The sequence below is a fragment of the Amblyomma mixtum genome, chromosome 3 (assembly GCF_055824585.1).
Source record: "Amblyomma mixtum isolate Tamu chromosome 3, ASM5582458v1, whole genome shotgun sequence".
Lineage (NCBI taxonomy): Eukaryota > Metazoa > Arthropoda > Arachnida > Ixodida > Ixodidae > Amblyomma > Amblyomma mixtum.
This window is the reverse complement of record NC_143014.1, coordinates 393,544,825-393,571,229: the sequence shown is the minus strand read 5'-3', so window position 1 is coordinate 393,571,229 and position 26,405 is coordinate 393,544,825. Positions and strand designations below refer to the sequence as shown.

Genomic DNA, 26,405 nt, shown 5'->3' with positions numbered 1-26,405 from the left:
CCTATGCGAGCCAAACTAGCCCAATTCGATGAAGCCACTCACCACTGGTAATATCCACCTTTATTTTTCACAAATCTGCTTTCATCTTCTCGGGGTCAACCAGAACATCGGTCACCTTGATTCTCAGGTATTCACCTGCCTGCAAGGAGACACACAGCATGCCCTTCTCACTCACCACCCTGTCCCATGATGCAAGTGATCTCAGCAAACATAAGAAGCATGCTGCTTCCTTCATGTGTGTGTCAGACAATGGGAGCTACACAGCATGCTTACCTCAGAGCTCTGGGTAGCCGCCCTATTAAAACTACTTCCAGCTTCAGAAATAGAGTACCGGTTATAGAATGCATCTTGTAAGTGTGCCTAGAGCTTCGTTACCACACAAGGCAACTACCTGCCTGCCTAATACCAGCTTTGTTCACACCTGAAGCCTAGTCCGTCATGTGTAGGGCTAACTTAACACCACACAACTGTTGATGTTATTAGACACCAGGTGTCACCTGACAGGCTCCTCATGTAATAGTTGTAATTCATTCTTACCATTTTGGAGTACTCCACACTCATGATGCTTTCCTGAATTTTCCACAGAACAGGCCATACGTGAAGCGTGAAACATGCACAAACAAAGGCACCCTTCAAGGCAGCGAATCCATAAACTACACTTTAGCTTATACCCGCTTGTTTGACAGAAGCACTCCCTCGGGCTTTAGCAGTTGCAAAGAAAGAGTGGTCATATTTCCATGTAATTAGGGGCAGCAACAGGATGGACAGACACACTGTGGGCACTGTCACTGGCAGACAGAGCAGCTTTACAGAAAAATGAAGCTTCTCGTTTGCGTTTCTCTCACAAATGATGCACCAAAAGAAAAAAAAAGAAACACTGAGTCATTTGTACTTCAGTATAATGTATTTCCAGTGCTGCTAATGGTTAGCTTACAAGCAAAAGCCTGTTCCTTGAGGACAACAGTCACTAATGCTAAGAAACACAAGTGGATGGGTTACTAAGTCTGCCATGCAGGGGTACTCTGTCGTATCACATAGAATCAAGTCTTTAGTTGTACAACTGTAAAGGGCCCTGCAAAATTTTTACAATGCCAATAATTGTGGTCCAGAAGGCTGCTCAGGCATTGAAAAGACCAGTGGAAAAAATCCTACAGCGATAAGCACATGCAAACAAAGGCTATATTCTACTACAGTGCAGTCCACTTATAACGATATCGAAAAATCCGGAAAAAACGATCGTTATAACCGATCATCGCTATATCTGGACTGCCATAAAAATGGCTGCCAAACTTACCTCTGTAGCTCCTGACTCAAGTTTTACACTTGCGCTGAAGAACAGTAATTGCAGAACGTACGATTTGTGAAACAACGTGTTTATTCGTCACGTTTAACAAGTGCCTCAAGCGTTAGGTGCGCTAAAGTAATTTATATGGGCACTTGCTTGCGTGGCAGTTGCAGTTTCACTACTGCAGTGTGCATAGCATCCAGCTGCTGCGCGTACACTGGCGGCAACCCTTTTGCGTGCATAAAGTCGATCAGCGATTCTATCTTGCACAGCGCACTTTGCGTAGTCATCGGTGTCGAAGGTGGGCCAGTGTCAATTTCGTCGTCGCTGTCGCTGCTGCCGCCGCACTCTGCCGTGACAACACATTCTCGGTGACCTCCTCGCAGAACGTAGCAGCACTATCTGCACTTAGGAACTCCTCAATGGACGTACCATTCATTTCGTCGACATTTGCGGCGTGCTCCCAGAGCTCAGTAATGTCCGCAGCTTCCACCGTATCAGTTTCCACGTCAGGGGGGGTTTCGTCCTGGCGCACAAAGCCCGCCTTCTTGAAGCAGTTTGATCTTCAAGTCCGCGGCCTGCTCTGACGTGCCAGAAACACGATCGGTTGCTAAAATTAGCCATTCCAGCACGCGTCGCCGATACAATGCTTTGAAATAGGCGATCACGCCGGCATCCAACGGCTGCAGGCACTGCGCTTGTTCTGCTCTCGTACAGGCGCGCGAGGGGCGCCCGCTTCTCTTTCCCCCCCCCTCGCTCTCTCTCATCGGCTGCAGGCACTGCGCTTGTCCTCCTCTCTTACAGGCGCGCAAGGGGCGCCCCGCTTCTCTTTTTTTTTTCCTTCTCTCTCTCTCTCATCGGCTGCAGGCACTGCGCTTGTTCTCCTCTCTTACAGGCGCGCAAAGGGGCGAAGAACGCCCCCGCTTCGTTTTTTTTTTTTTGCCTCTCTCTTTCTCATCGTCTTCCGTAGCCTAGGCGATGCGGCCGACGCGCGGAGCAACTCGCGCCATCTTGCGGCGCTTACGCCAACTCGCGATGCTCGCTTGTGGCCGCCGCGATCTCCTCCGGCGGCGGCGCGCTGCCACGATCACGGAGGCCACAGCTCGCTCTCCGTGGCTTTCGCAATCGGCCGCACGGAAAAAATGGCGGCAGGCACGGCGAACTCGCGTATCCGAAGTTTTCGCCCGATCTCGGCATCGTTCAAGAGAACTTTGCACCGCGAATGTCACGCTCAGCATGGAAAACGATGTCCAGAAGAAAAAATTCTGATCGTTGTATCCGATATTCGGTCACGGACATATCGTTATATATGGTTTTTTTTTCCATAGCCTCAATGCATAAGTTGATACTCTTAAGACAACTTATCGTTATAACCGATATATCGTTATATGTGGTATCGTTATAAGTGGATTGCACTGTATTAAAGTAAAAAACCAAAGCAGGCGAAAAGATCAGAACTATTTCACTCGCCAATAAGGCGACATTTCTAGCAGTCAGTACTGTGCCTTGCGCACACACACAGCGGAAGCTTGCATGCCAGGGCTGTCCTGCTGGAGCATCCTACAAGCCATGCCACAGCCATTCATGCTTTCAGTGATGTCATCATCCCAACCTTCAGTGTACAGACATAACAGACAGAGGAGCTGTGAAGACAACAAAATGCCCTAATTCTTGCTGCTAATCCTTTGGGTACGAGTAGAGCTGACAAGCATTTTCTCCCTATCTTCCTAATTCTTTGCCCCTTCCATTTTCCTTCCCTCCCACTAGTCCGCTGTATTTCTTTTCATACCTTCTCATTAACTGTCGCTTCCACTGCACAACTCACCTTTACAAGAGAGCTTGAAGGAACAGCGAGGAATGGCACTCATAACATTGTGTTTTTCTCATGCAGTTCTCATGCTGCATTTCACTTTTGGTTTCCTCCACAAAAAAAGGAATGAAACTCAGGGGCACTGCTGTTTGCTTCAATCTACTAAATGTAAAGGAATAGAATGCAAGCTGCAGAGCCAACCAATCATCAAGGCAGCAGCCATTATGCTTCCTACCTCGTTTGTGTTGGTACAAGAGCCCAACATGAGAATTTCCGCAAGAGAGTGTGAAACATTGAATAATGATCATCTTAATGGCTGCCACACTGGCTCAGTGGTTATGGTGCTCAGATGCTGGCCTAAAAGATGTGGGTTCGATCTCGGCTGTAGTGATCACATTTCGATGGAACCGAAATGCTAGAAATGCCAGTATATGTTAAAGAACACCAGGAGCCAAGTTACAGAACAATCACAATCTCAAGACAATCACTAAATGGTTGCAAAGCCCCGCTCTTATTGGTCGGCATGGACTGGTAGACATATAGACCAATAGGAGTAGGGCTAACCCAGTAAAAAAAAAGACAATGGGTCTAATAGGAAAACTTCCAGTTGAAACCAATAGGTCAAAAACTGTGTTTTCGCCACCCATTGGGCTTCGATCAATTGAGCCCAACTGCATGATGCTTCCAGTAAGAAATATTTGATCAGCCAATCGGGCCAAATGGTCTACCAACTGAACTCAATGGCACACCTATTCGACTCAAATGGTTTGAACTGGCCAGCAAAAAAAATACATATAGTAATATCTTTTGGAACCAATTTGCTTTTCTTCTATGACTGCTTTGATACTTGTGCCAACATTTCTAGAAGGGAACTGAAATTATAATAGCACACTTTTATGAAAATCAAGCGGGAACAACAAGCACACAGCAACACTAGGCAAACACTATACCAACTTAAGTTCTAAACATACATCCACAGAACACACTTTTGCAGTCCCTTATTATACCCCAATCGTGAGACACTATTGCTAGGGCCAGTGGCAGTTGGCAATTAAGCAGTTATTTAAGAATGCTCGTGACAGTGGAAATGATGCAAACAATTCAGAAGATGAAGCTGCTATAATCTCTTTTACAAGAACCTAATTAGATTAGTGTTGTTTTACAGATCTTAGTGAAGGAAATCAGTGACTTGCATTTTTATTCTCCAACTGTATCAGCCAGTTCCAACCAACTGGAGCTTCCCATTGGTTTTCTGGGTTCCAACTGGGAGCTCCAAAAAGATTCAAGCGGTTCCAATTTGGCGATCCAACTGGGAGTGCCGAAACGAATTGGATCCTCAAGAACCAGTTGGGTAATCCAACTGGAAATGCAGAGTCTATTGGAATGCCCAACTGCCACTCGCAAGACCGAATGGACTACCTAATCGGATTTATGAGCCCAATCGGCTGACCTATTAGGTGCAACTGGTTCCAGTTGAAACCAGATCGTGTACCCAATTGGACCCATTGTTATTTTTACTGAGAATGGATCCGGTTGTGACAGCTTTTTGATTTGATCGTTCTGTAATTCGGCCTCAGGCAGTCGAAATTATCCACAGCCCTCCAATATGGTGGCCCTAACAGCCCGAGTCACATTGGTGCATTAAACCCCCATAAACCATAAAAAAAATCATTAACATTTTAGCACTCTCTTTGGGTGTCAGGGCTTCTGCAATCCCACAGTACACAAAATAAAAATAAAAGCTATAAGTCCAGTTTACACCAAGGGTCCCTTCATGATTAAAGGTGTTTTCCAGGCATCTACAGAGAAAATGTTGACAGAAAATCTAGTAGCTTATTTTCTCATGGGTAACTAATAAGGTGTAGTATTCTAACAAATATTCTTACAGGCCATTAGGTAGTCTGCAACTATGAAGTTACTTTCAGGACCAGCACTGGGGCAAAGTTTTGTACTTGAGGTGCAAATAAAGCTACCACCTTTCAGAGACATAAAGACCTCAAAAAGACTACCACTGCATGCCAAACTCCACAGTCAGCACTTTTAAACTGAAAACCTTCACATACACTTATGTACCACCTCAGAATGGCTTCCAAACAGGTCCCAGTGGCAAACTATTCATTAGCCAAGCTACCAGAGTTAACCTTGAAGCCATGCATTCGTTTTAAACCGAGTACAAATGGATAGAGTTATTTGATGTTTTCTGTTAGTTCAAGGATGCTATAAACACCTGAACAGCAAAGCAGCTGCAGGAGCTCCTGTAATGAGAGTGTGTTGCTCAACACCACTATTTGTAGTAAAACAGATAACTGCACATGGTATCATTACATCTCGGCCAACATGACTCAGATATGAGGAAAACAATCTCAAGAAAACACGATAACCTCTAGATGAGACAGACAAAACATTTCTATCTGTGACATAAAGTGGATGTATGGGCTTTTTTGAAATATCTATGAAACAAACTGCTGATATTTACTATGGTCCATGTTGACTGTGCATTTCAGTTGTGTATAGAAATGCATATATAGTGAAAGTTTGTTGAAAATATTTTAATGACATTTATGTTCTCAGTTTGATTAATACACTTAACCTATATATGCCACACAGTTATGGTTTATAGGGGTTTAACATCCAAAGCGACTCAGCCTGTCAGAAACGACATAGTGAAGGGCTCAGGAAATTTTGACCAGCTAGGGTTCCTGAATATCACTGTCATCGCAAAGTACACGGGACTCTAGAATTTCGCCTCCATCAAAATTCGACCACCACGACTGGGATCAAACCCGCGTCTTTTGGGTCAGCAGCCAAGTGTCATAACCACTGAGCCGTCGCGGCAAATATATACCACAAGTGTCGTAAAACATTTTCTTTTCTGTTTTGTTTTGCTTTGTCGGATTCTTTCTGTATCTTGTTTATATATTACATCCCTCCCTCCTGCAATTACACCTTCGGGGCTGTTGTAGGTACCTCGAATAAGTGAATAAATGGGCAATGGAGCTCCGCCTCACAAGCTGAGGGACACAGCTCCCTGCATACAAAGCCATGCAGAGTCCATTCCTCTTGCTGTGGTGCCATCACCATTTGCAGACAATGCAAATTCGCCGCAGGCACTGCAGGCGCTGCTTAAGCGTTACATCTGGCGACGCTTTTTTTGAGCAGCCATTCAGAAGCAACTACTCGTCCTTGCTTTTCCTGCACTTTTCACAATACATAAAAAGTTGATTGAAAAGCGACACACGGTGACTTTAAGGTTCTATTGTACAAGCACATCCAAACAAGTCCACCAAACAAGTGTATATCAAACTGCAGAGTGAACTTGCCCTGTGATATAAATTCAGAGAGGCAAAAATTTATATCTGCATCCGCAGTGCATCCAATTTTCTTGTATTTAGTACCTATAGATGTGCAGAAAGACGATCAGTAGTGGTAACTCTTGAATATCTTTTAGAATGGTGTAGGTTCAAATAGCACACACAGACTAGAACGGACAGTGAGGAACACGAACACAGTGCAGTCTTGCTCACTGTCCGTCCTGATCTGTGTCCACTGTTTGAACCCACACAACGGAATGACAACTTGCCGAACAAAAGACTTCTCACCTTTCAAAACTAATTAGGCCTGACGTAATCAAGCTCGTGCATCCACTCCATGGAAAAAGATAACATTATAAAATTTTACCACCAAGCGTGGGTTGGCTCAATTAGACACTTTTCCCAAGCATTCCACCCATGAAGAAACAAGCACCATGACGCAGGAACCTTGTAAACATTACAAAATCGGTAGGTGCCCTGGAGGCACTGGCAACAAAGCCAGTGCCTCCTGAATGCGAGGTAGATACTCTGACTACTAAACCATCGTTTCAACACTCCCGTGGCCCCGGTATCCATCCTGTTCTTCTGATGGGTACAAGTTATGGCCCAGACTGGCACTAGGTTTTCCTTGGTGCACAGCTTTGGAAGGTAGCCTGTGTCTTCAAATCCTGTGACTTTGAGTGACCCTCATGCGAGCATCATGCCTCACGGATGTTTTGTTAATGGCTCGTTGTCTGCTTCTCAAAATATGCTATTAGGCCACCGGTCAGGCACGACAGTCAGAGGAAACTCGTGAAAAAAATTGCGCTCTACCAGACTATTTTACGACTACTGCAAGCTTCTCATGCCATGGTGGTCCCCTGCAGTGTTAGTGGTGGCAGTGGCCATTAGGTAACTGCCACTGCTACCAAATTTTTTTTTTTCGTGAAAATATTTGCATTTTTCAGGCACAGGCATGTAAATACTTAAGCTGTGTATTGTCAGAACAAAACATATGGCTCTAGGCTTGTTCACAAAATTAACCTTTTTCACAAAGTTCTTAATTTGCTGATACTACAACATATATAGAGCACTGGTGATGCCAGTTGCATCACAGCCGCATTGACACGAATGCGATTTGTCTCAATTTTCTGGTCTGTTGCACAAGAGAAATGCACCAGGACAGAATATGTATCGCATAAATCTGCCAGACGGGGGTAGGTCTAGAAAGGCAAGCAGAGCTCAGCAGTGAACAGAAAAAGGTGAAGCATAGCCAGTTGAATTGTGGGAAGGCACCCCTCCCTGCCACCTGCTCTGAATGCACCACCTCCCAGCTGCAGATCACAAAAGAAGCCCAAGCAGAAGGCGGGTGCAGCTTGCCCCTCCACGGCCTGCACTGGGCATGGCACCACCAGGCTTGATGTGGTGCATGTAAACGAGGGTGCAACAGCTGAACAGGACAAACGAGGAAATGCAGTTGGGCCCAGTCAAATTTGTGCAAATGTGGCTTATGTAGCCTAGCGGAACCCCTCAGAAAGCTCTGAACTAATACAGAAACCGTTACTTTGTAAAGGCAGTTGCTTTCTTTCAATGTTTCATGAAATTTTGCACGTTCTTTGTTGGAATGCTTTCTTGCCACGTTGAATTTCTGCGGTAGTGAACTTGTGGTCCCCTGATAGTAAAATCCTCTGACCACTACACGATGAAATTCACCTATGAATGGACATTTCTGTCTGAGCAACAGTATATTCATCACTTCAAACAAAAAATGGCATGGCACTACATGGTGGCCAGTTATTAGCCCTCTGGTTGCACCCTAATAGTAATTTTCGTGGCATCTAGGTTTTTTTACGAGGCTGACAAGACGATATTTATTTCTCTGTCTTCTTTCATATATATTTGAGCTCAAGCTGGCCCCAGTGTGGCCAGCGTGGAACGAACAGCGGTGACACATGATGGAAACACCAAATTAGAGGAAGGAAACGCACATCTGCGCACAACCCCTGCACCAAAAAGCGGACTCAGAAAATGCATTCTTGAAGCAGCAAATACAGCAAAGCATTGGGTCTGATTAGGCTTGAGAAAAGGTGAGCGACACAGCAGGAGGCTCTAAACAAGCTTGAATCGCATTTGTTACAAAACCTTTTCGAATTGGTTAAAGCTTAGATCAGGCCTCTCCTTTTCCAAAATATAAAAAGCAATGATCAAAACAAATGAAACAATTTGCTCTCAATTGCTTCTTTCAAAACCCAAAAGCTTACTGCTTCCTTTAGAGAAATGCTTCATTTGCTGGATGTAAAGGCACTGAAGCACTGGCTGGCAGACATCCCAGTGACACCAGGTTTTATGCCAGGTGCTATGGATGCAGTAGAATCAATAACAAAAGATTGGCCCTGCAAAAGAAAGAATGCTGTCTTTTATTCATTGAAATTGCCTTGAAAAGAAATTGCAAATTGATGAATCAAAAGATATAGTAACTGGCTTCATGGATTGCGGGATTGAAAGGAAATCTCATATGGGGTGCCACAGCCCCTGATATGGCAGTTTCAATGCATCAAGAAGTTGGATTCATCCAGTAGCTTTTGTAGCAGCCCACAAAGCATCAGGGACCCCAGCTCAGTGGTGGCAAAGGGAGGCGGTTACCCCCCCCCCCATTTCTCCAGAGGGGACAGCACTGCACCCTGACCTCTCCGTCTACAACTGCTTGCAATCTGATGACATTTTTGACAAATGCTTGAATTCTAGAATGTTATGAATGCAAAGCATAAAGGGGTTGAGCAAGCTAGCTTTGTAGCCAGTTGTAAAGCATTTTCAAGTAACTTATTCAGGTCACAACAAAAGTAACTGACTGTCTGAGCCTTGCTCACCAGCAACATTCTTGAATTCTCAGACACGCACAAACTTTTTAATCCAGTCGATCACTCCTTGTGTGTACAGTCAGGCCGGAATGAAGCACGAACACGCATATGCCATACTTTTGTACTTCGCAGTGAGATATTCCTTTACAGAGGAAGATATGGGCTTGGTCAGCATATGCAATGTGAAGGCAAAATAATCACTGGTCCTTAATGGTGACGGAGTGGATTCAAAGAGAAGGCAAGTGTAACAGGGAGCGGCAGAAATTTAGGTGGGCGCATGGGATTAAGAACTTTGCAGAGATACGTGGCCACAGCTGGCAAAGGAAAGCTTAATTGTAGAGACTATTGAAACCTGTTTCCCCTACTTCGTTTCGAAGTGACCGACCATCTATATCATCGTGCATCAGGACAGCACCGGCTGGGAAAGGAGGAAATCTCCCTGATGGGGGAAGCGGAAGCAGCGACGGGAGCGCCACCTCGAAGGCTATGGAACTCCAGGGAGACAATGAGAGCCTTTGCAAGATCCAACCAGCTTCACAAGCGGTTGCAGCCACATCCCTGCTCACCTTCTGCCACAGGCGCATGGAGATCGGTTGCGCCTAGATGCTGGACTTCTGGTTCCAGGCAGCAAAACTAGCACAGCAAACACGTGCTCTCATCAACTTCCCCAGCAAATGCTTGGGGATGGCTTTGGCCCAAGAATGCGATGCGCACAAGAAAACCCCGCCGCCTTTGTCAGCATGTAGAAACGTTCACCGCCGATACCCTCCAAGTCGTGCTACTGCCCCAGCCATTAAGTCGGAAGCCCTTCTTACGTAGCCTTCTATTTCTGAGGAATGCCTCGTTTATGTTCTGGCAGCTAGCTAGCCCGCTCTGTGTATTACTTACAAGTGTAATAAATAGCATATGAGTGTTCGCACTTTGTCGTACCTCCCGTGGTTCCCTCGAGCACGAACGCCTCTGCAGTTAGCGAGCGTCAATGCTGCATCTGCGTCTGCATCTGCACTCCGCACTGTGGAGTGGAAGAGCGGGGCGGAAGGCTGTACCCCAATACTTCCTCAATGTGTGGCAAGCTCTTGGGACGAGGGAGTTTATTTCATGCAATGCCCACCAGGACTGCGTTAGGCCTGACCGAAATTCGGAGTTACTAGCAAGGCATTAGTAATATGCTTTCTTCACAGCGAGATGAGTGGAATAGCAGCACGAGGAAATTGCCGTGCACGTTACGCTTTGGATGAGCACTTTGCCAATATACATTTGGAAGGTGAACGTACAAGGTCTGCACATATAGACCGAGCTGTCCACTGAGAACAGCAAGCCAGAAGCGAGTGATTGCGGAAGCCTTTTTAAGGGTGGCCCGTTTTTTCTTGTATATAAATGTAAATATTCTCCGTTCTGTATATTTCGCTCTGGGAGCCGGGTCGCATAACCTGCTGGCTTGTATTGCAATCAGAATTGCAGGAAAAGCAGCGGGGTGCTCCGACATTGCGGGAAGCGGTGGGTGTCTTTCGCTCGGAAGTTGCGGGCATGACAGCGAGCGAGTAGGGTCACCATGGGAGAAACGTATCTCCTCGTAGCTATTGTCATTGGCCCTTTACTGGCACCGGCAAGTGTCAGAGCGAGTAGGCCAAAGGCTCTTTGGGAGCTGCCTGTTGCTTTCGAGAATACACAGTTGTACTGCAGTGCAGGCATGCACAAATCTGTTTGCTTGTTTTATATTAACCTCGCTAGAGCCAAGAAACCTCATTCAACTACAGAAAGCTGACTTTGTTCAAAAGGTATTTTATTTTCGGCTGCGGATCGAATTGATAATTTTGCAGAACTAGAGACGCTAATGCAGTTCAAGTGAGCTTAGCATCACCATGTCGGAAAGTGAACTGCAGATGCGCTTCGACCGAAGAGAGCCAGCTACGTTCAAATAAGCCAAGCATTTGGGCGGCGCCGGATAAAACTGTTTGGCACTCGCACTGCTCCACATTTTACCAAATGGTCAGTTTGTGTGGTCTCCATGGCCTTTGATTCAAACTTTTGGAGATCGTGGGAGCCCTAATGCAGAGTTCAAGAGAAGCTGCCCTGACCTGCTGTCCTTTGTCTGCATCCCTACCTGCTGCCCTGCGGCTGTGAGTCATCGTAAGCTGCGGAGTCTCGGGCAAGCAGTTTGCAGTGACTACGAGAGGGGAGGCAATTCCCCAGCCTTCCAACAAAGGCGGGTCTGCATGAACAACACCCTCCTGGCATACTTATTTTGAGTGCCTGCCGCTGGACAAGGAGGCGTACCAGGTGACCTTGCTGCTCATCGAATGACGCTGGCAACCCACCTGAATGAGCGGTCCTGCAGTCGTTACTGCAGCGCTCATGGACACATCGATGGCCTCCATGGATGAGTTCAACCCTAGGCCAACATTTAAGGAAGGAGGACAGTGCCAGCTGGGCAAGGAGGAAATCTTCGACATGAGGGAAGCGGAAGCAGCAACGGAAGCGCCACCTCGAAGGCTACGTGGAACTCGACGGAGCTGGTGAGAGCCTTTTCGGGATCCGGCCAGCGTCACGAGCGGTAGCAGCCGCACACTCTCGTCACCTTCCGCAGCAGGCACACGGAGATCTGTTGAGCTCTGACGCTGGACTTACGGTTCCAGGCAGCAAAACTAGCGCAGCAAATGCGCTCTCGTCACCTTCCCCAGCAAATGCTTGGGGATAGCTTTGCCCTATGAATGCGGCGCGCACGGAAAAACCTGGCCGCCTTTGTTGGCCCGCACAAATCTTCGCCGCCGATACCCCCAAAGTCGCGCCAGTGCCCCAGACGGTAAGTCCGAAGTCGCGCCAATGCCCCAGCCGGTAAGTCCGAAGCCCTTCTTACGTAGCCTTCTATTTACGAGGAATACATCGTTGATGTACCGTAGCTAGCTGGCCTGCTCTGTGATTATTTACAAGTGTAATAAATAGCATATGAGTGTTCATGCTTTGTCATCCTTCCCTTGGTTCCCTCGAGCACAAACACCTCCGCAGTTAGCGAGCGGGAACGTTGCATCCGTAGAGTGGAAGTGTGGAGCAGAAGGCTGTCCCTCAATATTTCCACAAGAAATGGGAGAGGCCTTTGCCCTACATTGGGCACAGTCAGGGTGATAATGATTCCTTAACCCCTGGTTTATGAATATATACTTAGGTAGACTGGCATATACCCAGAAACATGCATCAGGTTAGTTGCATACTGCAGCTGAAAGTACACAGGTAAAATATTTTGTTTGTTCGCAAGCGCTGACCATTTCAATTAAACTTTTGTATGCATAACAGCATTTGACTGGTACATAATTTTAAAAAATTCAGGGGGGCAGTTTGTTGACCTAAAGTGCGGAAATATCCTAGACTACGAATGGTCTAACACCGGGGAGCAGTTCGGAAGTGACCACTACGTAATTCAAACGCAAATTAAACTTACAAGGTTCAGCACAATCCAGAGAAAGACAAAAATCACAGATTGGAAAAAATTCCGTGAACAGTTGGGGAATGAAGCCGGAAGAACTGCGTTAACGGACATCGAAAAGTGGACCAAACGACTACGGGAGGTCCACAGAGACAATACTACAGAGCTAGAGGTCACCGATGAATTTCCACGTGCGGATAAACGATTGCTACATCTTTGGGAGGCTCGTAGGGGACTGACGAAAAGATGGAAGAAACAAAAACATAACAGGAAATTGAGACTCCGAATAGCTCAGATCAATAAGGAGATAGAAGACCACACTGCAAACTTACTTAGAGATAATTGGCACCAAATTTGCAATGAACTAAACGGCAACTTGGGTAGCGCTAAAACATGGGCGCTGCTCAGGCACCTCATAGACCCGACAAAATCGAAAAGAGAAAACAGCAAAACGATAGAACGTATCACGCACAATTTTCAGGGAACGGACGCCCAGATTACAGATTTTCTTTGGTCCAGGTACGTCGGAAGCACGCAAGTGCCACCCTGCACCATGGTATATTCAGGGACAAGGAACTCGAAGCTGGATGAACCGATAAAAGACTACGAGGTATACGCGGCTGCCAGGTCATTCACAAGGAACACAACACCGGGAAAAGATCAAGTAACAAATGCAATGATCAGAAACCTCAGTGATGACCAAATCGAAAGCCTGACTGGACTAATCAACGAGCACTGGGAAAGGGGCACGGTCCCAGCGGAGTGGAAACACGCTGAGATTATCGTGATACCTAAACCAGGGAAAACACCCAGTTTAGAGAACCTTAGGCCCATTTCACTAACTTCATGCCTCGGTAAACTATACGAGAAAGTGGTCAAGACTAGACTGAGCATTTACATGGAGGACAACGGTCTGTTTCCGGATACCATGTTCGGGTTCAGAACGGGGCTCTCCACGCAAGACGTGATGCTCCAGTTAAGAGACACGGTACTAAAACAAATATCGGGCACTCGAGAAGGCGTAATCTTGGCCGTAGACCTCAAGGGGGCCTTCGATAACATCGGCCACAATGCCATTCTCACAGAACTCTCGGCAACAAACTGTGGGGAAAGGATCTTCGCATACGTAAAGGCCTTCCTGTCTAACAGAACAGCAACGATCGGCATCAACAACATTAGGTCAGAAAAGAAGACGACGCCAAACAGAGGGATGCCACAAGGATCTATCATCTCACCTTTGCTCTTTAACATAGCAATGATTGGATTAACTAGGAGACTGAAAAACATCAAAGATGTAGAACATTCAGTTTATGCGGACGACATCACAGTGTGGACGACAAAAGGATCGACGAGAAACAAGCAAGAAATACTGCAAAGAGCGGCGGATGAGATCGGTCAATTTGCTTTATTTAGCGGGATGCAGTTCTCCCCAGAAAAATCAGAATTTATTAGACTTCACAAAAATAAAGAGGACAAGGGAACGATAGAATTAGAGATAGATGGACAACCCGTAAGAAGGACAAATAAGCTTCGCATCTTGGGAATGTGGCTGCAGGAGAAAGGCAAACGGGACCATACCATCCAGCTCTTGGAACACTCCACGAAACAGATATGCAGGATGTTAAGCCGGATTACGAACAAGAGAAAAGGGGTGAAGGAGCGAGATGCGTTACGGATCACTTCTGCGCTCATCATACCGAGGATGACGTACGCGCTTCCGTACCTACAACCTAACAAAGGGGAAAAGAACAAAATGGAAACATGCATCAGAAGGGCGTATAAGCAAGCCTTAGGCGTCATGACCTGCGCCTCGACAGAGAAGCTGATGAACATGGGGGTGTACGGCACCTATGAGGAGCACAGCGAAACCATGCTCAGATTTCAAATGGAAAGGCTTAAAAGAACAGCCGCTGGCCGCGCACTACTGCTCAAGCTAGGATACCCAGCAGAAGACGAGGGCGAAGACAAGACAGACATTGACAGCCAAATTAGGAGCACTTTCTTGGTTAAACCAGTGCCCAGAAACATGGACCCGAAGAACCACGAAGGAAGACGGGCGGCGAGATCATTGGAGTTGCACAGGTTCCTAAAGAAGAAACAGATGGTTCTGTATGTTGACGCGTCCAAGTACAGAACGAAGGAAAACGCTAGGGCGGTAGCAGTAGTGAACGCCAATGGGAATATAGTTACTGGTGCATCAGTGCGCACAAGGACAACACAAGCAGCGGAAGAGATCGCCATAGCTCTAGCCCTGACTGAAGCCAATCGGCAGGGACTGAGTTACTGGATAGCCACGGATTCTCAGGCTGCAGCAAGGGCGTACAGAGATGGAAGGATCGGCCGAAAAGCCGCGAGTATCCTCTTCGAACAAAAACAACACAGACATGGATCAAACAACACAAACATTCAACACACCATCATTTGGGTCCCTGACACTGGGGTTGAGGGAAATCTCATGGCAGACACCGTTGTCCGAGGGTTCACGAACCGGAGGGCGGGTTTGCCGGTGGAACCCTTCAGCACGCCAGAATCTTACGGGGAGGCAATGAAGGCGTTGTTGGGAGCGCGCAAGAAGTACTCGGCTCCGGCGGATATCCTCGACAGAGAGCAGGCCACCACGCTCAGACGACTACAAACAGACACCTACCCAAGCAGAGCCAGGTATCACAAAATGTGGCCGAACAGATACGCGAAAGAGTGCGTGTGGTGTGGGGGCTATGCCACAACGTACCACGCCACCTGGGGCTGCGAAAAAAGCCCTTTACTACCAAAGGTAAATAGCCCTAGTCTAGAGCAGTGGGAGGCCCTCCTGGCTGACTCCGACCCGAGCACTCAGCTTATGCTGGTGACGAGGGCCAAGGCAGCGGCGGAGGCCAACGGTATCCTGGACTAGGGAAGACCGACCACTGTAGCTCCACATCTATCTATCCCTATCCCCCTACTCCCTAACTCTTCCTTTTGAAAAAAAAAATAAATAATTGTTTTTACTACTACTACTAAAGTGCGGTGAGGCGAAAGCCTTAAGCGCGGTGTTGCTACTTGTGTCACTGATGCATTGCTAAGATGTTAGGCTTCACCTCTAAAAGTGAAATGCGACAGCGTCTTGCAGCGCTGCCAGGGAGTCCATAGGATGCCATCGCCCATTCGGTTCTATGCCTTGCTCGTCGGTAAATTGGCTTTTGCGGAAAGGAAATGTACCTGTCTCGCATATCTCGGTGGACACCTAAACCTCGCCGTAATGGGAAGGGAGGAAGATGGGAGTGAATGAAGACACTGTATTCACTATATGCGCCTTTGTTCATTCCAAAACATCGAGCTGGCATGGCGGAATGGTTAGCATGCTCGTCTCGCACTCCGAAGACCAGGGTTCGATTCCCAAACTTGACCAATTTGCTACTCGGTTTTATTTCTTTATCTGGCCAGACTAGAAGGGTTAATTAGGCTAATTGGGTAATTAAGCAATTAACTAAACTCAGTCCCACTTTCTTGGAGCATCACTATACGATCCCTTTAATTGGTTGCATGGTTACTAGCCAAAGTACAATTGGCCCCGTTTGAAATTCGCGCACTGTGAAGTCACGACCGTTTCGACCATTTGAAAAGCATGACATTTCTGTCACAACTCCTGCTTACAACGATGAGGCATTAAAGGCTATCGCCTTAAAATATGATTAAAATTTTAAATTGTATGTGCAAGTATAACATGAAATAATTAAACAACAAAATGAACTTGAAGCCTTCCTTTCAATCAAAAAAGTTCAGGAGTTCCAGCAAAGCACCATCAGGCTTTGCAATGTGCAAGCTTGTTGCAGTTAAGCAGCTTGAAACAAACGGTCATTTGGTGGAAGCCGTCATCTGTGATCAAGAGGCAAACACTGTCAGCCTGTGAAAAGTGCTCATCTATTCTATCCGTGAGCCAGATCAGAACACACCAACTGAACATTTATTTTATTTATTTATTAGTTACCTGCATCACCCCGCAGGGCATTACAGCAGGGGGGGTACATACTTCATTATAGGTATAAAACAATTATTGCAGTGCATGGAAAAATGCATTATTACATGAGACACATACAATGTTTGATGGCAAACTGTTCCAGTCCCGAACAGTTCTAACAAAAAAAGAACAACGCAAGACGTCACCCTTGCAAGAAAATTCCCTGACCTTCAAGCAGTGGTCCAGTCACTTTGAGATATAATGAGGTGCCTGGATATATTGTTCGTGGTTTATGCCGGTTTGGAATAATAAATCTCATGGAAAAATTTCAGTTTGATGTACCTTCTACGGTCCTTCAACTCTTGCCAGTTAAGTTTTCGTTTGCTTTCCGTCATACTAACTTGCCGGTTATAATTACCAAGAACAAATCTAACAGCCTTATTCTGAATTTTCTCTAATTTGCCTACACACTCAGATGTGTGTGGGTCCCAGCAAACACATCCATATTCAAGTATAGAGCGTACATGACTGAAATACAGCTGTGTTTTTAAGTTACTTGGTACTAAATGGCTAAAATTCCGCCGTAGGAAACCCAAACGTGATGCTGCCTTATTCCCAATATAATTAATGTGCTTATTCCATCGTAAGTCCGATGTAAAAAAGACACCTAGATATTTAAATGACTTGCTTATGTTTAGAGTAAAATCATGAATTCTATACCTATACGGATGATTAGCACGTTTTCTTGTGAAGATGACGTGAACAGTTTTGTTTATATTTAAGGCCATGTCCCAACGTACACACCAGTCTGCTACAGTATCTAAATCAGTTTGGAGGATTTGCGAATCAGAAGTGGAATTTACTACTCTGTAAACAACACAATCATCGGCAAACATCCTGAATGAAGACTGTATGCCAATTGAAATATCATTAATATACAGAAAAAACAAAAGTGGTCCCAATACTGAGCCTTGGGGAACTCCCGACGTAACTGGTGCATACTGCGAAGAAATACCGTTCAGAACAACAGCCTGTTTTCGTAACGACAGATAGTATTCTGCAATGCACGCAATTACTTTACAATCCAAGTTATACGCTTTCAATTTGGAGAGAAGAAGACTGTGCGTGACAACATCAAATGCTTTACGGAAATCCAAGAAAACGCAGTCCACAACTTGCCGATGCTAAATCAATTCCCGATGCTAAATCATGAACAAACTCTACCAACTGCGTACTGCAGGAAAATCCACGCCTGAAACCATGTTGACTAGCGCATAGGAGACTGTGTTTGGTGAGATGGGCCATAACGCAACTATATATTACATGCTCCATAATTTTACAGGTTATGCTGTTTAAAGAAACAGGTCTGTAGTTCTGAACGGAGTTTTGCATACCACTCTTGTGTATGGGCACGACATGCGCTACCTTCCAGTCAGCAGGCAAGTCGGTTTCATTAAGGAAGTTCTGGAACAGCCGGGTGAAATACAGACATAATGTATCCGCACAATTCCTTAAAATTGCGGCAGGAATGTCATCAGGGCCACAAGCCTTAGCCTGGTTAAAATCCTTCAATAATTTATGCACACCGTCAACACAAAAATTAACTTCCGGCATGCAATCTATTTCAAGAGGTAATGCAAAACAGACAATGTGAACTAGGTGGCAAAAACACAGATGAAAAATAACGGCTAAACATTTCAACTTTAGACTCATCATCATGGATGATTATCTCATCATTTTCTAGAGCAGGTACTGAGCTGTCATCCTTACCATTAGGCTTCACATATCTCCAAAATTCTTTGGCATCTCTGACAAGTTTTTCTCCTAGATTCGAAAAATACAAGTTCTTAGCGATGTGAGACTTCTATCTGAATTCATTTTTTATTGTTTTCAGCAAGGCCAAACACTCTGGCTAATTAGACGTCTTGTATCTTCGATACATTTGTCGCTGTCTGCGAACAAGGGCACGTAACTCCGTGTTAAACCAGGGTTTATCTCGAGCTCTCCTACTTGATATAACGCTTGATGGAATAAAAGCTTCATGTAATTCAAACAGTTTCTGTTTGAAAGTATTCCATAGCTGTTCGATACTTAAGTTATCCGCGAGTTCATCAAAAGTTGGAAAAAATTAATCGAAAGCAGCGCTAATCGCCTCGTAGTTGGCCATACTGTATACATAAATCTTTCGCCTAGGTGGTTTTGCAACCTTCACATAGTGAACTAATAAATCTGCTAGAATAATATTGTCGTCGCTCAAACCAGGCAACACTTGTACATTGCATACAGCATCAGGCACGTTACACAGCGAGAGGTCAAGTACGTGACCAGTTCCATCTGTTCGTGATGGCTCATGCACATACTGACAAAAGGTGTTGGAATCTAAAATGTCAAAAAAAGTTGAGTATAGATTCCCTCGAGCTATATCTATTGGTTCGTCAGCTGACCAGTCAATGTCCAGAAGGTTAAAGTCCCCCCCTAAAACAAGGCATTCATTGTTAATAGTTTCAAGAAAATTAGATAAGCCAACTAGCGGCTTTACAGAAGGACCAGGAGGCCTATAAAATGACCCAAGAACCATTGCTTTCCCGTTCGGCAGTCTTACTTTGCACACAATCAATTCGGTTTCACTATCAGAGAATTCCATTTGAGCGCATGGGACACTTTTATGGGCCAGAATAAACACTCCTCCGCCACGTGCACAACGGTCGCGACGAAAACACTCGTACGTGTCAGGAAATATTTCAGCGCTTGATATAGTCAGATATAGTTTATATTGCGGCAATTGATTGACAAAATGCTGACTGGGCACATCGCAGAATGAACAGTAGTTTGTCATTGTTCCTGTACGGTGCCGGCTTCACTGTCCCATTGGAAACAGCTACTACCCAAATGAAGCGTATCATATTTCATAACTGCTTTCGTGCCTTTTTCGCCATTTTGTTTGGCATAATCCCATAATTTCTTTCTGTTATCACGGAGAGTATGGGAAAAGTCTTCAGATATAGCAACACTGGATCCCTTGAGCTTGAATGCCTTTGCGAGCACAGCCTGGCGGTCTTTAGAGGAATTGAAGCGCACATTGATAGGCTGATTTTTTCCTTTGGAGAATTTACCCAGCCTATGAGCCCATTCAATAGACAAGGAAGACAATTCCAGCTTCTCAGTGCACTGACTTATGAGCTCCTCAGACTTGGCTGCCGTCTCACTGGCATCAGAATCAGTTAAGCCGTAAAAAATCAAATTATTACGCCTGCCATCATTTTCCAAGTCGTCTATTTTTGCAATCACGCTTCTCAGAACTTCATGATCTTTTCGTTGCTGATCTTCAACATTGGCTAGGGCTATTTCAATTGCGTCAATTTTTCCTAGCTTAGTTTCCAATGCAACAAGCCGGGCTTTTACGTCAGTCACGTCCATGGTAAGCTGCGATAACTTGGAAAGAATTGTGGTTTGACCATTCAGCAGCTCTTGAATTTGTTCAGCTGTTGCTGGGCCAGGGTTACTCTCAATATCCCCGCCACAAAGCAACAAGATCAGCAGATAAAACGCTGGGCTACGAAAAACTGAAAAATGCCTCTTAACATAAAGACGATTTGACAACACAAAACCACATGGCTTACAGGAAATGTAAGATAAAGCATTTGGGTTGGAACCGGCAAAATGTAGCTCGACGGTTTCAAAGGGTGAAAAAGACCAACCTGCATGAGCAGTAGAAAACTTGTGAGAGTCACCACCATCTCGCCGGTTCCACGCCCCATCGTTACAGTGCTGATCCGATGCTTTTGTAGCCGACACTTGGCAGCGTTGATACCCACTTGGCAATGTTGCCAGCTCGGAATCACAGCATGTTCAAATTCGTCGCTGGCTAGGCACTGTTGCAATTCGAAGTTCTCAAACAATGCAGTCGTACACGAAGAACCACTGTCGACCAATTCCGGGCCTACGTCGTCGAACAGAAATCCGTCAGGAAGGACCGCCACCGAAATGCTCGCCGAAAACACCTGCGTGAGCAGTAGAAAACTTGTGAGGGTCACCGCCATCTCGCCGGTTCCACGCCCCCTCAAAAGATTGGTTTATTGGGGTTTAACGTCCCAAAGCAACTCAAGCTATGAGGGACGCCATAGTGAAGGGCTCCGGAAATTTCAACCACCTGGGGTTCTTCAGCGTGCACTGACATCGCACAGCACACGGGCCTCTAGACTTTCGCCTCCATCGAAATTCATCCGCTGTAGCCAGGATCGAACCCGCGTCTTTCGGGTCAGCAGCCGAGCGCCGTAACCACTGAGCCACCACAGCGGGGCAACATTTCAAAAGATTTGCAAAGAAACTAAAAGAACAACACATCTTCAGGATGCCCTTCGCTTACATGAGAGTTGAGTATGCCATGCAATTGTTCAGTGAATCCATGTCTGTGTCACTCCTCACTCATCGCCATCCAGGAGCTTCCTGTTGATGCCAAATTGGCAGCAGAGTTCGCGGAAAGGTGGATAAGCTTTTGACAGCATGGACAGTTCAGCCCCAAAAAAGCAAAACAAGGTGGGGTACGCAATAACTGAGGGCTCGGAACACCATGTCATCCTTAAGCTGTGCACAAATACACAAATAAGATTGCCCAATAGCGTTTTGGTTGCCCTCAGGACAAGCAACTGCACTTCATCAAACGTTGGCAGATTGCAATGAAAGCCTTGCTCGTGCTGTGGAATGATCAAGAACGAGACTTTTAATTCACTCATCTTTTCAACCATCAATTGCAGCAAGGCCCTTTGCAAACCTTTTTTGCAATATTGCGTCAGAAAGATGGCTGGAATGAGACATCTAATGTGTACCAATCCATGGCCGCTCTCAAAAAGGTATCTGGATTGGGAAACTTTTCAAACTTTGTCAAGGAAACAGTGAACTAACAACATATGCATTGCTTACCAAATGGGAGAGTGTTTCCGCATTGTTGTCACCAAGCAACACATCAATCACAAGCCACAGCAGGCAGCAAGGCTCCAATTCATGCGATGTGCATGTGTCTTCATGAGATCCCCCTGCATTGTATACAGAAATGTTGTGTACCATGTCGCTGGCACTCTTGTGAAGAGCTTTCTTTATCTGAGGACTACAGAGTGCACCTGTGAGACGACACTCCTTGAAGCATACGGTAGCTCTCTCTATGCGCAACACCAATTTTTCACACTACTCAAGGAGAATGGTATTCCTGAGAACCATACAAGTCAACTGCTGCAACCTCTGAAGAATGTCTAAATTACATAAAGGAACTATATTCCACCTTCAGACAAGAAATCATGTACTATGCCCACTTATCGAATGTATGTAAGAATCTGGTTAAAAGGATGCCACACCAGCAGGCTATTTTTCTGTTCATTAGGCTGCAGTCCTAAATTTCTTAAATTATTCTGCCACACATAGCTACATTGCTACAGGGGCAATGGAAAGAAACACAAACAGTTTGGAGCCCAGGTGCTGTTCGCTTTTACTTCGTTCAAAGCAAAAAGATGCTAGGGTTGTCTGTAACACATTCTAGGATGACTCTAGAAGAACTTTTTGTTGGGCTAGATGGTGCATGTTGTAAGAAAAGAACAGTAGCGCAACCAAGACGAACACAAGAGAGGACCACACAGGACTAGCGCTAGTCCTGTGTGGTCCTCTCTTGTGTTCGTCTTGGTTGCGCTACTGTTCTTTTCTTACAGGAGGATGACTCTGACGTCTTTTTCTTACCACTCAGGTAAAAGTGCAACAAAAAGAAATTCGAACAGCACAGAGTGTAGGTGCTGCGTTGTTCACGTTTTATTCCATCTCGATAGTAGATCTCATTTGTCAACAAAAGCACAGAATCAAAGCCGAAACACTGTGCTCCTGTAAAAAATACGCATAAATTCACTGTTTATATTTATGATGAATCATATTAGTAGATGATTTAAACATTTGATTTTGTATTGCTGCCTACTGCTTAGGTGCCCTCTTTTGAACTTTTGTTGCAGTATACATTTTTTATAGATATAAGTATTTACGTATCTGCTTATTTATAATTATACTCCGATTGCACATGTACTGCACTGATTGCGTTTGCTCCTGCGTCATTTCTTTTTTTACGAAATGCAAGTTTCCTTTCTGGAAGTATTGTGACACTTGCTTGTCTGAGCATCATTATGACCAGGTGTTCTCAGTTTATCATGGTTAAAGAGTTTTCCCGGTACTCGTGAACTCCAGCAGCTTACAAAAGGTGACAGCGAACCCCTTGTTTTGGCTAGTTTCTTCCCTTCTGACAAGCACATGGCCACACAGCCACTCAAGAAATCCTAGAATTCAATTATTAATGACTGCCTGTCTGCTGGAAACAGTCCATGAACAGTTGTTAGTGCAAAATTAAAGTTATGAAACTTAAGCAAATGTTGAGGCATGCATGGCTTTAGGCTTACTAACCCATGGTAATAACTGTTGCACACTGTTGTGGTCTTCGGAAAAATAGTAATGTCTGGAATCTATGGGCAGGAAAACAGACTGGCTCAGGTGCATGGCTCTGTAAAAATTAAGAAGAGTGTTTTATTCATTCATTCATTCCTCAAATTTTTTAAATCCAATACATGGCTTCGAGCTCGCAAAAAAGACGCCTCTCTAAGACTAAGAAAAAAGACACGTAAATCAGTTCACATAAGATGGGACTTGGTTAAAGTGTAAGATAGTGTGGAATACAAGCGTTCTAAAATTATGATAATGTGCTATTAATAGTAGCCGTGTTAGCAATGTTTCCTTCTGGAAGTTGTAAAGTGTTGAGTTTCAAGCTTCAAAGCAACACATGAGCTATGAAAAACACATTAGTGGCCGGCAGATGATATTGCGCTATGTGGGGTTCCTTAACGCTTGCCGACACATGCAACAGTACACGAACTGCTTGCAATTTATCATTCAGTAAATTGCCCGACACTGTGGTAGGTACAATATAATGCCACAGAGAAAAGCACTTATAGTTTCTTATACACACACTGTGCATTATCTTGGTTATTTGTCTTAGGAGCTAGTTATACACATGCTTATTTTGGATTACACAGATCGCAGAAAACTGAATTAATGACCTCAGATTATTGCTGTTGTGTGCCGGCAATGGCCACAACTGTTCTGCAAATTTTTTTTGTCTCTCCGCCTGACATTCAACCTATCTTGGTCCCATTCCCCCAATTGTTAACTAAAAAAATCAAGTAACTAGAAAATGGCATGGCACACATTCCATGCCATAAAAGATGCAAGACGCAAACATGCCAAAGGTTAGCCGAGTCAGGCGGTGAACTTGTCTTGGTGTCTGTACATTAAGCTACAGCACTGCAGCATGTTACGTCCTGCTTGTTATGCTTGTGCACTGGATTCTTCTGCACGAGTCATAGGCTGGAACTTCTGGTTGGCTCTCTCTGCATGTGTATAGGGACACATTATTTTCATTTCTTTTTCGTCTGTCCTAACTAATTTATGTCTGTGCATACTCATAGCCACATACTGATATATTTTAATTACAACTGAAACGCTTTAATTTATTGCTAGCTGAATACGTAGTTATTGTATACAGTACTGTGCATTTTTATCGTGAAGACTTTCAAAAATTTTCCCGCCTCAACTGCTTGCTCGTTTGTGGTGAAACTGCACATAGAGCTTGCACAATATGGTAACTTTTGTATCGTAGCAAGTTTTACAATGGTACTTACTTAGTTGGGCCGTGCATGATGCGAAAATGTAATCGCCTGCGTAGAGATCGTTAAACCAAAACCTGAAAACGCTGTTTTTTCGCTGAAGGGCAGCAGTGGCGCCTTCTGTTTTCTGCAGTGGAAAGTGTCATGACAAGGCGCCGAGGCGAGCGTTGCAAATAATATCCTGTGAAAGGTAGAGCCTCGTTAAATCAGTTCAGATATTTTTTTACGCTCAGTTAGCCGAAAATGCTGGAAGCACTTCAGTTGAAACAGACGCAAATGCCGGAACGGCATATTCAAAGGGCCCGCGCTTCATGCAACACTTGCCTCGGCGCCTGTGACACTTTTCACTGCAGAAAACAGATGACGCCACTGCCGCCCTTCAGCGAAAAAACGGCGTTTGCAGGTTTTGATTCAACGCTCTCTACGCAGACGATTACGTTTTCGCATCATGCACGGCTCAACTAAGTAAGTACCATTGTAAAACTTGCTACGATACAAGTTACCACTTGGCTCAGTGCAAAAGACGAACACAAAGAAAGGAAACGACACACACGGAGCGCTACTAACAACTGATTTATTGATAAATGCAAGAAACACATTTACAGTCTTCACACGCATGCGCACAATCGGGCACCTCCAGGCAACTTTAACAGTTTTAGATGGCTCACACTTACCTAAGCTCACATTATGTCACTGAAGAAAGCGCGGGAACCAGATAAGGTAGATAACTCTGAACATGAAAATGACAAAAGGAAAAGATATGGATGGGATATGACCGAAACATATATGACTGAAACATTAAAATGATTAAGGTTGCCGACCCCTTCCTAACAAAAAAGTCACAAGATGTGTCAGGGTTCCTCCAGACTGACCACCGGGCCGTATATGCATTTTCAGTTGACCCATTGGGATTCCAATTGGTTCCAATTGATCTCAATGGGTTCCAATTGGAAATCTCATTCCAACTGGCCAGACCAATTGGTCAGTCCAACTGGTTCCAATTGGAATGCCCTTTCCAAATGGTCATCCCAAATGGACACAGCAGTGGTCCAATTGGTTACAATTGGAATTCAAATCCCAATTGGGCGGTCCAAGTGGACAGCCCAATTGGAATGCTCATTTTACTTTACTTGGATGTCCCAATTGGTTCCAGTTAGAATTATCATTGCATTTGGACAGTGTTTATTAGTCATTGCTAAATTATTTGCCACATTCCAACTGCACACAAAGCAGTGCAAGCCATTTCATTTTTAAATTTATCATTCAATTTCCTTTGTTTTTTTGTCAATTTTGCTAGTACAGCATTTTTTTCCTTCAGCAGATTTTTTGAAGCAAACAGTCTTGAATGAATTCGAGACAGTTGGCCATTTGCAATTCCTGTGAGGTTAAAAAGGCTGAATATTTAAAATGGATGTTACATCAAAATTCATTTTCCTGATATTGATATCTGCTTTTAGTACTTAAGCCCCATATCACATGAAGCAACAATGAATTTTTTTCCAGATTAAGTGTACTTGTTGGTGATGCAAGGCACATCAGTTACAGGATTTGATTTATAAGATTGGGGAATTGGGCTTGCTTGTTCGCGATCATGTTGGTAACCGCACAGACGTGCTTGTGTTGTGTCTGCTCTTTCGTCCTGTCTTCGAACTGTATGTTACCAACATGATTTTAATTTACCTCTTAAATCAGCTAAATGTTCATGCAATTTTTAAAATAAACTATAAAGCACAATCACAGTAAGTACTCTAGAAGCATTATACATTTGTTTATTTTCCAGTTTTCACAAACCATGTATGTGACCAAAGCATGAATTTATTTAATCATGCTTGGCTCCGTAAGACAGAACTGCATTTACAAAAATGATGGACATACTTGCACATTAAAGGGACTATGCAATGAATTAAAAGTCACTTGTAAATGTTTTCAATACTTAGAAATGATGCTATGAATCATTCACACCAAGTATGAGTCTTCGAAACTGAGCCGGCAATTTATTATAAATTTTTAAAAAGTTCGCTTTTTAAAATTCGCGGGCTAATTGGTGTCTTCGTAGTGACCGACTTTGAAGCTAAAATCGTGAAAATAGACGTCACTGGACTCGCGACGTCTGCAGGCC

The 26,405-nt window shown here is 44.7% G+C and overlaps 1 protein-coding gene across 7 annotated transcripts in view; it reads right to left on the bottom strand.

Annotated features, from left to right (window-relative positions):
• The window catches only part of LOC149357205 (uncharacterized), a 105,370-nt gene that overhangs the window by 47,901 nt on the left and 31,064 nt on the right, over positions 1 to 26,405 (bottom strand). For 3 of the 7 annotated variants that reach the window (XM_089584471.1, XM_089584477.1, XM_089584476.1), the window contains 5 exons: positions 23,031 to 23,127; positions 21,522 to 21,634; positions 20,300 to 20,602; positions 8,647 to 8,778; positions 43 to 139 (listed from right to left, as the gene is read on the bottom strand). In XM_089584471.1, coding sequence (XP_089440597.1) covers positions 8,668 to 8,778; positions 20,300 to 20,602; positions 21,522 to 21,634; positions 23,031 to 23,127 — 624 coding nt within the window. In that variant the 3' untranslated portion in view covers positions 43 to 139; positions 8,647 to 8,667. Of the gene's footprint in view, positions 1 to 42; positions 140 to 2,179; positions 8,779 to 20,299; positions 20,603 to 21,521; positions 21,635 to 23,030; positions 23,128 to 26,405 lie in introns of those variants that run through there. The other 4 variants (XM_089584473.1, XM_089584472.1, XR_016291793.1 and 1 more) reach the window with 4 other exon arrangements.